Source organism: Populus trichocarpa, chromosome 11 (genome assembly GCF_000002775.5).
Source record: "Populus trichocarpa isolate Nisqually-1 chromosome 11, P.trichocarpa_v4.1, whole genome shotgun sequence".
NCBI lineage: Eukaryota > Viridiplantae > Streptophyta > Magnoliopsida > Malpighiales > Salicaceae > Populus > Populus trichocarpa.
Genome location: NC_037295.2, coordinates 15,735,312 through 15,749,642, shown reverse-complemented (window position 1 = coordinate 15,749,642; position 14,331 = coordinate 15,735,312). Strand labels below are relative to the sequence as shown.

Genomic DNA, 14,331 nt, shown 5'->3' with positions numbered 1-14,331 from the left:
GGGGCAACGAATATTGGTATCGGCAGAAATTGCTTCAAAACACAGACCATATCGGTGTTTTTTTCCATGAATGTAAATTATTGTAAATAAAATAAAGTGAAAAAAAAATTGAAACTTCAATCTCAACAAGTGAATGCTAAAATCGTATTGAATAATATTTATCTTTCGTAAATGAATAATTTACATCTCCTAATTGAAAGTATCTAAGTAAGAGCAGGCCTATATCATGCCCTATGATTAAAGGATATGAAGAAATTTTATGATCATGAAACATTTGTATAAATCTAGACTTTAAAGAATCTTGCTTGCTAGACACACAAAATTGTTGCGGTATAAAGATGTCAAATACGTATCACATGAAGCCAAGTTCACAAGAGTAACGCCGCCCCACGATCATATGGATTATGAGTGTTTTTGGAATTTTATTTCTAATTGCGGTTTAAAGAATTTTTTAAAAAAAATATATTAAAATAATATTTTTTTATTTTTAAAAAATATTTTTAATATCAACACATTAAAACGATCTGAAAACATAAAAAAAAAATTTAGCAAAAAAATTAAAATTTGAAGGAACGCGGTTTGCACCATATTTTCAAAAAGACCCTATAACTTGGATATAGAACAATTTACGATAGTGTTTGGGACAGTAGTGGTGGTAGATTTTTAAAGTGTTTTGTGCTTAGAAATGCATCATAATAATATATATTTTTTATTTTTAAAATTTTATTTTTGATATCAGCACATCAAAACGATTTAAAAAGACTAAAAAATTAATTTAAAACAATAAAAAATTAAAATTTCATGAAAATTTGACGGCACCACGGTGCCGAAACGGGCTTTTAGAGTCCATTTAGGAACGTGGTGCAAATCGCGTTCCCTCAAATTTTAAAATTTTTTTTGCTATAAATTATTTTTTTTATGTTTTCAGATCGTTTTGATATACTTATCTCAAAAATAATTTTTTTAAAATAAAAAAAAATATTATTTTGATATATTTTTAAACTATAATCATTACTATAATCTTAAATAGAATTAAGCCTTCTTGGAAGGATGAATTCAATTCTTAAGGTATTATATAAACATAAAAAATACTTTAAACTATAATCATTACCATAATCTTAAATAGAATTAATCCTCCTTAGAAGGACGAATTCAATTCTTAAGGTGTGATATAAACATTCATATAACATGAATAAAGGTATGTTTTTGGGGGTTTTCAAGGAATCCAAACCGCATGACCAAACCAACAACCCAAGGTTGATAGGATTCTGGTGAAGATTGAAAAACTCAGTTATAGGGTGGGCGGGGCGCCGTCGTAATAAGTGAGAAGAATCATCCTTATTCGGCCATGTAAGCAGGAGGGGCTCTCTCCTTTTCCATTTACGGAGAGGAACCTTGTGCTCTCTCTACAATTTCAGGCCATCAAGCCCACGATATCACATGGACATGAACGTCATCAGACCATAAAATTTTTAAAGAAGAAGAATCTTGGAAGATTGCTTGGTTATGGTCCCATTCCACGTGGCAAATGGCCCCACTTTTGGAACCGGCTGGGTCTTTTATACTATGTAGTATAGGTTGTACTTTGTACGTAGCTAGCTGGGAAGAGATAAATTATACCGGTGCGATTGATAGATAGTTATACGGCCAGGACAAGGACTCATGCTTCCGTTCAATTCTTTTTTCTTTTAAAAATTATTTTTTATCGAAAAAAAAAATCTTAAATTAATATATCAAAATAATGTATTATAAGTGCCACGTTACACTTGTTATATATTACATGTTATTTTGTTTTTTAATTAATGTGGATATTCGGATCAGCTTGCGTGTACGTCGATTAATCTCATGGGCCCTGAAGTTACCAATCATATAAATCTTTAATGGCCTTAAGTTTGTGAGACTCAAACTAATAATCTTTACAAAATAAACTTAGAATCTGACCAGTTAAGTTAAATCCCTAAAATTTATCGTTAATATTTTTACAAGTCCCTCTTATTGTTTTTCTTGGAATTGGTGTGAAAGATTGAAGGGTTTGGTATTGTTTGATATTGGAAAGTGTTATTTTTTAAAATATTTTTTATTTAAAAATATATTAAAATAATATTTTTTTATATTTTAAAATTTATTTTTAATATCATATCAAAAACAATTCAATATCATAATAAAAAATTAATTTAAAACAAAACTCAAAAAATTTAAAAAATATATTTTAAAATACGAAAACAAACACTAGTTTTGACATATTACTATAAGACATAAAAGTGGTGATTTTGCTTGGTTAGAATATTTTCACATGATCATCAGCTGTCAAAGAGATTCCGTTTGAAAAAATCAACTCAGATTACTAACTTGTAACAGTCTTCACTGTCTCTTTGTCTCTCCTTTTTACAATTTACTTGCTATATATATGTATATCAGCGTCACCTTGTTTGAACTAAACCTCTAAAAACAATTAAGGGAAAAAATTGCAATCGCACAACCAGTCTCATGCATGACAAAAGGTTGCTGTCATTTCAATGTCGATCAGTTTGGTATACTATCATATATTCTTGATGAAGTATATGAAGATCTTTTTTCTTGTATAGAAACCATACTAATTTAAGATTCATACAAATTCAACTGCCTTGTTAATTACCTTGATCATGACGTAGAAACACTCTAAGGAAGAGCAAAATAATGCCAACTTTCTTGTAGATAAGATTTTGGCAAGAAATTAAGCTTGGCAGGTTCAGAGAAGAAACCAAAACGAGAGCTCTTTTCTAAATTGAATTGTACTTGGAGATTATGTGACATGCACAGTAATTTAACCCTTTCGCACATGTAGCTGTGCTCGTCTTCGCAAGCACCCTAGTTTTGATTACTTATTAGCTTGAAAGTATTCAAACTAGGAAGTGGTAAATTCTAGTTTCATCGGGACAACAGTAGTTAATTAAGAACTTTTATGGGTTCTTTTCTTCAATACCATAACTGCTTGGGGCTTGGGGGCAGATGAATGAGAGTGTGTAGGTGGTGCGTTGTTTTTTCCTGCTGGTTGCTATAATTAAGGAAACCTGAAGCTAGAGCAACTCTTGGTTTTGGCTTTCTGCAGCTTGTGAACGATCTAACTATTTCAGGATAAAACCCTTCCCCTCTTCACAATTTTCTATACCCAAAAGAAAGTCCTGAACAGGGACCACGAGGATGCATGTAATTATTTATATCTCAATACTGAACTGAGATTTGCCTTCATTTTCCTCCCTGTGTTTCCTCTCCCATCATCACCCATGATCAACCCCACAAAGACCCTTCTGTCCCAGAAGATAAACAGGATCGATGTGAAAATAACACAGGCAGAACAGAGCAGAAGCACGAGGATGCATGTAATTATTTACATCTCAATACTGAACTGAGATTTGCCTTCATTTTCCTCCCTGTGTTTCCTCTCCCATCATCACCCATCAACCCCACAAAGACCCTTCTGTCCCAGAAGATAAACAGGATCGATATGAAAATAACACAGGCAGAACAGAGCAGAAGCACGTCAGGGCAGGGCAGTCCTTACAGCATATAGTTATAGGGTACATTACATGTCTTACAATATTTGAGATTTTAGGGGAGGCCGGACAGAAATCAGTGGGCATGGAGATTTTAGGGAGGTAAAAAGCGTCGCCATCACCTGTTTGTTAGTTGTGCTGGTACTGCCAAAAGAAGAACAGTACAAAACAAAAACTCAGACATAAAAGCAAGTTATGTCAGAGAAATGTCTGGACTCTGATCGTGGTGAGCAAAAGGACTCTACAGTTTTATTTTCCAATCTATCCAAACATAATAATAATAATAATAATAATAAACAGAAAAGGGAACAGCAAGGCACTTCCATCCACAGCAAATGCTTTCGTTTGAAATTTTAAGCTTGAAAAATGATGCAGAATTAACTTAGAGTTGAATCTTTGGTTTTAGTAGTAAATGAGCTTGTTTTATATATTTATTTATATAAAAAATTTAATGGTTTATCTAGACTCAATAAAAAAAACTTAAAATTGATAAGCAAAAATTTTAAGCTTGTTTTTTTTTGTTTGAATTTAATATTTTTGTAATTATTATTTTTTTATGATTTTGATATCTCATCGAAAAATCACTTAAAAATTATTAATTTAATTATTTTTAAAACAAAAAAATACTTTAAAAATAATTTTAAAAACAATTTTAAAAACCTACTGAACTGCAACGTCTTAGCTTACAAAGGAACTTCATGCTCAATTAATGAAGGAGGCCAGGGGCTTTCCTCATGAAACATGAAATGCACATGTGAGTTTCTTGGTTTAATGTTTTGTAGTTGTATAAAAAATAAATTGAAAAATAATTTTTAATATTTAGCTATGTTATGAAAAATAACTTTTTAATTTTTTAATTTTATTAAAGAATTGAAATCAAATTTGATAGATAAAAAAAACTAAAGGAGGATGAAATTGAAAAACAAATCCAGTTTCATAAATTATTTCAAATAAAAAAAATAACAATCAAAAAAATAAAAATCAAATATGACAAATTAAAAAATTAAAAGATGATGAAATTAAAAAATAATTTTAATTTCATAAATAACTTCAAATAAAATAAATAGTAATAAAAAAAATGAAGATCAAATCTGATAAATAAAAAATTCAATTAAGAAAATGATAAGGGAAAAACAAATAACAATAAAAAGAATCAAAAGAATAAGGATTAAAGTTGGTTTAAAATTAAATTTTAAAAGATGAAATTGAAAAAAAATCAAAATAAAATATATATATATATATATATATATATATAACAATAAAAAAATTGAGAATTAAATTTGATATAATTAACAAATAACAAGATATTTTTTTTATTTTTTCACAACTTTTAAAAAGTATTTTTCACCTAAAATACTTGAAAATATTTTTCATTGACTAATTTTATTAATAATAAATAAATATAAGAAAGTTTAAAAATAATTTTCAAAAATTTATTTTCAAAAAATAAAATTTGATAGTGGATGAAAAGCTAGATGATATGGCTAGGAGGGTACACTTCATAGGCTTTGCCGAAAACAGTTAACGACTACTTAGAGCGTGTTTGGCAGTGTGGTTGCGGATGCTTTTCAAATAACTTTTTGTGTCAAAATGCATGCCAATGATGTTTTTTTATTTTTTAAAAATCATTTTTGACATCATCACATCAAAACGATCCAAAACATACAAACCATATTAAATTTTAGTAAAAAAAAATTAAATTTTTTGGGAACGCAGCCGCAGCCGCGTTCCCAAACGTTCCTTAATTGGACATTACTGGCGCACCTTTGGGTTCCATAAAAATTTTAATTTTTTTTATTAAAAATTAATTTTTTATATGTTTTAAATCATTTTGATATCCTGATCTCAAAAATAACTTTTTAAAAATAAAAAAATATTATTTTAATATATTTTAATACAAAAAATATTTTAAAAAACAACTAGAAACCTCGCACTCCAAACCCTGCGTTTTCAAGGGTTCATTATGACGATATTCCCAAATTGCCTCAGTTTTTAACTCCACCTTTTTCACTCTCTCTGATATTTTAAGCTATTTGACACGATTAATATTCCGGGCATGGAGGACTTGCCTTTTCCCTCTACCCTCTTTGATAAGGGACGAAGAAATCATCAAGAACTATAGCCTATAATCAGGGCCGTTAAGAGTCTGTGGATTGAGTTTCCGAAAGGGCATAACACAGCGTGCATGCATTTTCCAGGCATGGAATCCAAACAACTCCAGAATTCAAAGGATAAACAAGTTAAGCAGGAGGTACAGATTAGGGAGATGCGGTCTTCTAGCAGATATCTAAACTAGCCAGCCCTTTCACCAGACTGTTTCATTGCCTCGAAGGGCAAGTTAAATATAGAATCGAGTTCTTCGAAACGTGACCGATATTGCATTCTAGATATGATATCTACTATATTAATATAAATGTCTGTCAGCACTAAGCTGTCGGTCGGATCAAAATAAATTTGAATATACAAAAAGAAATATTTAGGTATTTCTAATGTTTTTCTCATACACAGGTTAACCTGATCAACTTAATAGGTTTAAAAGCAACTCGATCAGCTAGTACAAAAAAATAAAAAACTTGAGTCAACCTGTCAAACTTATGACACGAATTATAAAACTAAGTTAATCATGTATAAAATAAAACACAATAAACTATAAAGTTCAATCTTCAACGAATCAAATGTTAAAATATGAAATTTAAAAAAAAATAGATTTAAAAAAAAACTATTAAAATAATTAGTATTTTGTGAGGTGATGCTCAAAAAACAAAAAAACTCGAGTCAACTGAATTAACCTACTAAACCTGCAACATGAGTTATGAGATCAAGATAACATTATAGAAAACAAACCAAAATAAATCATAAAGCCTAATTCCTAATTAATCAAATGTTGAATGATAAAATAAAAAATATCAATTAAAAAAATAAAAAAAACTCGAGTCAACATGTTAAACCCATGATACGGGTTATGTGACCAAACTAATCATGTATAAAACAAATCATAATAAATTATAAAGTTCAATCTCCAATAAATAAATTTAAAAAAGAAACATAGATTTAGAAGGAAAAAAAAATCTATTGAAATGAATAAATATTTTATGATGTGATGAATTGGAAAAACAGCATCCGTTTAGTTTAATGTTAATAATTTGAAAATTAAAACTAAAAGGATTTAACTTGATGCGCTTGCATCCTTGACATAGTATGCGCATACGCTACACTTATAGGAAGCCTAAATGATGCACACAGCATCCACTTTCCAGGCGCAACTTGCCGCACCCTACGCATTTCTACATTAACTGCCACCTCTTGCAGTGCAATCCTTATCCGCTGCATTTACAGTGTTCAGGAAAAGTGGAAAAAAAATCAGGAATTGAAGAAAAATGAAAATAAAAAACCAGGCTTGCACACTCCAAGTCCAGTATATAATTATCAAAGGTGAAAAAAAGGTGCAATTCCTCAAAAGATTTTAGCAACAGACCTCGTGGAAATCAAATTCTGGATCACGAGCTTTGGAGAATCCATAAACATGGATCATTGGCATGGCATATTCTTTATCTTTGGGTTTATCCTTGAATATCCCCCTGAATGCATCTGTGAATAGAGGAGGAAAAAACATAGATAAAAAGAATCACGTAATTCTCAGAATTCATCAATTTCAAAAACAATCTGGTTCTAGCTTAACACTATCCCGGTTATTCAAATTCGGTGCACGAAATTGCTTGTCAAGTAACAGCATCAATTGCCACATACAGGCTATCCAAGAAAATTAAGTACATGTTTCTTAGCAGTAAGTACACTTCAAACAAAATGAAATACTCGATCAGCAGTGTATTTTGAAGGGTAGCTTCCCATTATTGTATGTCCACAAACAAAATTATTGCATTCTTAGAGAAGTCTGTATCAAAGAAAGTGTGACTGGAAAACTAATGGCATGTATTGTGATTGCATAGAAATAACCAGATTGTGCATGCAATTTTTAGAATCTAAACATTTGGTCCAGGAAAACTTTGCACACCTAGATACTCCACTGCATCGTTTGGCAAGTTCATGACCACCTGTGTGATGGACTGAGCTTTCTGACTGGCATACATAGCATCGATGAACCTTCTTCCATCCATGTTAAAGATCTACAAAATGGCATGTAATATCCTTATTATGAAGCATGTTGACAAGAAACAATTGCAGCTAGATACCTAAAACAATTAACCTCAAGCTTAATGCCATAGAATTAAAGATATGTATGTCAGATAACTTATGCAACAAGCTGGCTATAAAACACTGCATGACAGCATGAGAGCCGCTTTTTATATGGTATCTTCACTCACTAGGGGGGAACATAATTGACTGAACTTAATGCATCTTTATGTCACGCTCAAACTTCCAACAAGAGGAAATGGAAGGAGATAACTATGAAGTAATGCTATATTGAGCTGAATGATCTTGTAAATAATATAGGCGAAACTACAGAAACCACAAATGGAAGTCGCTATCATACCTCAATATGCCTCTCAAGCTTGTTGAGAACACTATTGTTCTCCATATATTGAACTGCACAAGGGTTCAAATCATTGGCGTATACATGTTTCACTATCTTTGCAGCAGATAGAGCTATTGGCCCAACTCCGGCAAAAACATCACCTATCAATCATGTAATAAATATGGCCGGAAACAGGTTAGTACATTGATAAAAATATTCAACGGAGATGCAGGAAAAAACTTGAAGATACAAGTAAGCAAGCAGCTACAATCAAATACAGACTAATGATAGAAAACTACGACCTAAAAACTCTCAAGTTTCAACTCTTAGCATACATGAAAAATCTGCAGGTAAGTTAAAAAAATAAAAAGGTAAATATTATAACATACAAAGGACATCATTGTGCGTAAAGCCATTCAGAAGTCTTTGCCTTTCACTAGCAAGCCTGGAATTCCAATAGCTGCATCAAGGGGGGAAAAAAACATAAGTCCTTTCTGCTTTTATGTCTTTTACAGGTTACATTAAATTTGAAATTTATTCTGGGAAATAGTTTTTCAATTACATCCACTTCTGACTCTGCCACTCAGGACAACATAAAGATCATTCAGCAACTGCAGAGAGAGAGAGAGAGAGAGAGACAGTGGAAGGTAGAGAGAGAGGGAGGTATAAGATCCAGTATAGGTTAAAGAAACTTTAGATGACTGCAAGAGAAATTTAACCTTGGAAATTTGGGTGCTTTGTGGGGGGGGGGGGGGGTTAGCCCCTGAGACCCTGTAAACCAGCTTCTGGACAATTGTTGTATGGTCAAAGCTTTACCACTTCCATATTATGTAGCAGACCTAATTGATTATCAATATATACAGCTAAGGCCTGTTTTTTGGGAGTATCAACTATAAAATAATGTTCAACACTGACAATTGGGTGTTCAAAACATGGACCTCAAAAACATAAGATGATAAATACAGAAAACTGAATGATGCAGATTCCTGACTGAGAAGGGAATAGAAAGAAGTGCCTTTTAAGTTGGTTTTCTGCTAAACTCGAGAAGAACAAACATCTAAATATTTCAGTTGAATGCTCAATTATGTTGCAAGTAAAGTGAACATACACTGCTGCTAAATCAACATGGAACCGTAATCCATTCTCGACTACCATGGTAACAAGGGAGTGATTTCCTGCTAAAACTTCAAGCTGCATTGTTCTGTAGTCATTATGTATGGCATCAATCTTATTTACAACTGTTTGTATCTTTGGCTTATTTTTATCCAGCACTACCTGTAGGAGAAGATGTAATCATTAAAAAAAAGTAGTTCAGGAAATACATTTCAATTCCTCAGTTAATCTTCAAGATTGTAAGACTAGAAGTTCCTGGAATGAACCTTTGCTATAAGCTTCTTGTATGGCAGATGCTCATCTCTCAGGTTCAGATGTGCAATATGTCCAACTGTTTCAAAAGCTGATGGAATAATCATATCCCGTGGCAGTAAGGCCTCCAAGATCTGTAAAACTGTAGTTATTATAAACCAGCATGATTTTGCAACACTCCAATAACCCAGTGCAGTGTGAGAATAGCAGATGCGGTCATGGGCAACAGCTTATAAAAGGCAGTACACAGTCAACCAAGTTTAAGTGCATGCAACCCCAGCTGGAATTAGAATAGCAATGGTCAAACTTCAACTCAGCTCAAGCTTAGGATCCTACATGACCTCAGCTTGATTCGACTTCTTTAAGTATGCAAGTTCAAGTTTGGTCATTTAATTAAAAATAACATTAATTACCAAAGCAAATAGTTTTACATAAACAAAATTACTATGAATTAAAGTAGCTAAAGGGAAAGGAAAAAGGTGAGTGTAGAGATTAAACAGATAGAATGGCATATAAAACTCTATCTTCAGTGTCCTGATCAAACCTGTTCACAAGCCAATCAATAAGGCATAAAATATGTGGGCTAAATGATCCTAAAATAAGGCTTGAAATTGGTCCCCTTTTAAATGAACAAGCTGAGCCAAGCGAGGGCTGTTAATAAACTTCTCAGTTCCATTTACTGCCCTGCAAAAGGGACTCCTTCCTTTTTTTCTTTTGGTTTTTTTTCCTGAATAACAATGGGACATGCATTTCTAGAAACCTGCTATTCCCTCTTTTTTTGGTTGCTGAATAACTTACAAACACCCACTGATGTATTTTTTCAAAGAACAACATAAAATCAACCTAGAAATCCTCCGAGATGGAAATTCACTTAAGTTACTTCACATCATATAAGTGTAAGAGATTGACCATCAAAACAGAGCAAGCAAACACATCAAAAAAAGTGGGTACCCTTTCTGTACCTCATTCATCTGCCAGTAATCATAAAACAAAGTCAGCTTGCATCTAACAAGATTAAAGGTAGAAGTTGAGTTCCCTCTCATAGCTTCTTGTGCCACAGCCTGGTGTAAGGGAGGAGAATGTTAGGTGTAAATCACAAACAAAGAGGAAAAAAAAATTGAAACCTGCCGTTGAAGAATAAATCTTATGTCATGCTATAGAGCATGTTATATGAATAAAAGAATAGACACATTGCAGTTTGGCAGAATTAGCTGTATAGGGAAAATTCCTTTGAGGCAACAGAACAAGGAGTGCCACCAGACACTCCAGTCTGAAACTTCCATATCAAGGTTGTACACATATAAAACAAGAAGGGGAGAAAAAGAAAGCATGAGACATTTTCTAAGCTTGAAAGGAAAGATATTTGATTAGAAAAGCTAATAAAATTATAAAGAAAAACTGTCAATTTACATACAGGCTATTTGCAAGGTAGGGGGCTCTGTCTAAAAGGTGACATGAAAAGCATACATCATTAAGGTTAGCTGAAAATTGAAGATTCATAGGACATAAATTCTAATGGCTGAGGAAAGGAAATTATCTCATAAGAAGCAGTCAGACAACTCCCACCATAGCAATAATGCTATGGATATTTTAGGGAGATATAACAATCAAGGCACAGCATATCTGCTGCATATATTTCACACCTGGAATCAATGTGATCAACTTCCAGGATTGATCACTGGGATTGTTATCAATATTCCACGAGAATTAGACTACTCTGATGTATTCTCAGAATCTTGATGTATGCTTTTGACTTCTGTAGGTTACGACACCAATAAGAAAGCAAAACTCTTGTAGCAGTTGAAATATACAGGCAATCTTGAAACACATCACTGATCCTAGTCAGTCAAACCAATAACCTATGATTTGAAACACAACTTTTGATTGATTATCTGCTGTGTGGGTTTCACCAAAAACAAATACTGACCATCTCATTACAGATTGCCACTTTTGTTGCTAAATATAATGCTTTCCTACTGATTGAATGTGAAAACCAAAAGAAATAACAGCTGTGCTAGCGGTCCACAAACCAAGGGAGTGGGATAACCAGTTCAATTTGAAACAACAAAATTGTCTTCTAATGTAAGAGGACACATATCAACTCTTGCACCAATTCAACCGCACATCATTGCTTTGGTGCAAGTTTTATATTCCTCCTTTCCAAGATAGCTTCTTTATAAATCTGCAGTATTTTCCACTCCTAAAAAAGACATGGGGAGAGAAGATGGCAGATTGCTTTCTTTGCAATAGTTCGATCACAGAAGTTTTCATTGCAAAAATCATTTCACACAGAATTGGAAATCAGCGTGACAGGGGCATCAGATAACATGCCTAAAGCTATAATTACTTGTCTTTGATCATAGTGCATTAGTCTCTCCACACCATGGTTCTTCTGCCTCGTCAAAAATCAATCCACATAAAATGTTACATATTTTTCTATACATGCAAATAAGATGCTTATTTCCCTATTTTCTGAATGTTCTGTGCTAAATTCTTCGCTTGCCAGAACCAAGAAAGAGTTAATAGTTTTACTTCTTTTCCACGTGGCATCCTACAAAATTTTGAGATCCTACACTCACAAAAGGCAAAAAAGAATGCTTCACTGGCTTCCCAAATGTACCAGGCAAAAACTTTTCTCCAGTGAATCAGCTGTCCTAAAATTAGGGCATAGACCAGGTGACAATGGTAAATAATCATACTTAATAAAGTTCAACTGTTCTCCTAATGTATTTGCCCTAGCTAATCATAGAATAGCACATTAAGTACAAGATATTCAAATTATATCTTAATGAGAAACAATTAGTTGTTTTTTATGCTTGCCAAGGAAACTGAAAAGGAACAGGCCACGCAATTAATAATGTAAGGAAGGCATCAGAGGACTGCCAAAATCGCCAAAATCAAAAGAGCTTACGGAAAGAACACAGAACAAGACAAGCATGAAGTGGAAAAAACCAAATGCTAACCAACATCAACCAAAGTATGATGGCAGCTAATTATACTCCTGAAGAGTCAGTTACGCAAGAAAAGCAAATCACAATCCTGATTCATGGCGAGACACATTAAACACAAAACAAGAGCAATATAATTGCAGTGTGGAAAAATGAAAGACCTTCAAACTGACTCACAGAGCAACTAAGTATTTGGACTAGCCACCTTGATTGCTTGGGGCAACTCATCCACTCCCTTCTCCGCATACCTCTCGTCCAAAAGCAACAACCTCGTCGACCCCATCCATTTCCCCCTCCCCTTGAATTCATCCCCCAACAAGCCCTTCCAATCCCCTCCTTCCTCCTCTTCCACAACTTCCACCACAGAAAATTCATCCCTCCTTTCCCTCTCATTTTCCTCCCCCTCCTCTCCTTTCCCCCCCATCTTCTTCTTCTTCTTCTTCGGCCTCGAAATCTTTGCCAAATTCCTAAACTTTATAAACCCCCTTGAATTGAACTCGTTCGCCAATTTTTCCCTGTATAAAACAGGACTTAGTTCTTCACCATCTCCTTCTGCTTTCCCATAAATCCTTCTATTAAAAGCATCAAAATTCTCTTCATCTTCACTTCCTTTCTCTCCCAACAAAGAAACCATACTTTCTTCCATTTCATCTCCAGGTACTCTGGCAATGTTTCGAATCCGCGGCCAATTCAATAAATGGCCACGAATTCTGCTCTCCAGAGAAAAACAGTCCTTTGCAGGAACTCTAAGAGCAGCTATATCAAAAACCCGAGTGAAGTCATCCTCGTTTATCATATTAACATCACCAGGGCCCTCTTCTTTTTCACCTTCCTGGTATTCTTTGCATTGATAAAGGGGTTTTGGGACAGAAAGAGATTGATATTCTTGTTGTTGTTGCCGCCGCCGCAGTTTTGGTTGAGGGCAGTGAAGTGAGGTTTTACCCTTTCGAAGGGAGGGTCCATATGGGAGGGTATTAGAGGCTATGGTGGGTTTTGTAAGAGAGAGTTTGGGGAAGAGAAAGAAGTGAGTTGGAGAGAGGATGACTGAGTTGGGTCTGAGAAAGAGTCTGGTGAGCATTGTTTTTACAATGGATGTGGTGCATGTGTTTTGAGAGCAGGATGAGTGGTGTTCCAAGTGGTAAAATTGAGGGGTTGAGGGGATAGAGAAAGGTTTTAGTGGGTCTTTAACCATTTTTTTAGCCCAAGAAAGGATTTACCGGTTCTCGTAAGTCAAAACGAAGACAACACTTGGTCCTGTTTGTCTTCGGCGTTGCTATGCTTTTTTTTTAAATTAGTTTTTTTATATTTTTAAATTATTTTAATATCAAGTAAAAATAAATTTTAAAAAATAAAATATATTTTTTTAATTTATTTTCAAATAAAAATTATTTTAAAAAGTAATTGTTACAATCATGTACCTTGACAAAAAATATGAACTAATATTTTTAATGGTTTCTAATTTTCTTGATAATAGAAATTGCAAGCCCACTTATTACCAACCTACTAATTATCTTCTACATATCACTTGCATACTAGTTGATGCCTACTAATGAACAAGTTTTGAAGTTTCTGCAAATTTAATTAATCTACAGTGTAATTGTTGTTAATTTATTGATTTATTGTTGTTAATTTATTGAACAAGCATGGACTATATCCACTCTATATCCTATATTTCCTTTCATTTGATTCAAACTTCATCATTCCCTTATGTAATGCTGGTTAAATTCATAACCAAATTTTGTTAATTTTATTGTATAATAAGCAGTCAATAATAAATTCTATATAAAAAATGAAAAGGGAAAGTAATTTCCCATCTAATCTTAGAAAGTCCAATATAACATACCACAATTTTTTCCATGTCACAATGCATCATAATTTTACTTGATGCAGAAAGAATAACTTCCTCCAAAACTTTGCTCAAGCTTGCAGTATTAAATATTCAAAATGTTATTCTAAAAATAAATATAATGGATATAAATGATAATCATAACATTTTAATAATTAATTTACA

At 33.1% G+C, this 14,331-nt stretch overlaps 1 protein-coding gene across 1 annotated transcript; it reads right to left on the bottom strand.

Annotated features, from left to right (window-relative positions):
• Positions 1-6,583: 6,583 nt before the first annotated feature.
• On the bottom strand, positions 6,584-13,482 carry LOC18103387 (tRNA (guanine(37)-N1)-methyltransferase 1). Its single transcript, XM_006377724.3, has 9 exons — positions 12,526-13,482; positions 10,335-10,433; positions 9,387-9,506; positions 9,116-9,282; positions 8,397-8,467; positions 8,026-8,168; positions 7,546-7,657; positions 7,009-7,121; positions 6,584-6,857 (listed from the first exon to the last, which is right to left on the bottom strand). Exons 1-9 carry the CDS (start codon positions 13,396-13,398, stop codon positions 6,690-6,692), a joined length of 1,866 nt encoding a protein of 621 aa, XP_006377786.2. The 5' UTR covers positions 13,399-13,482; the 3' UTR covers positions 6,584-6,689.
• Positions 13,483-14,331: the final 849 nt, after the last annotated feature.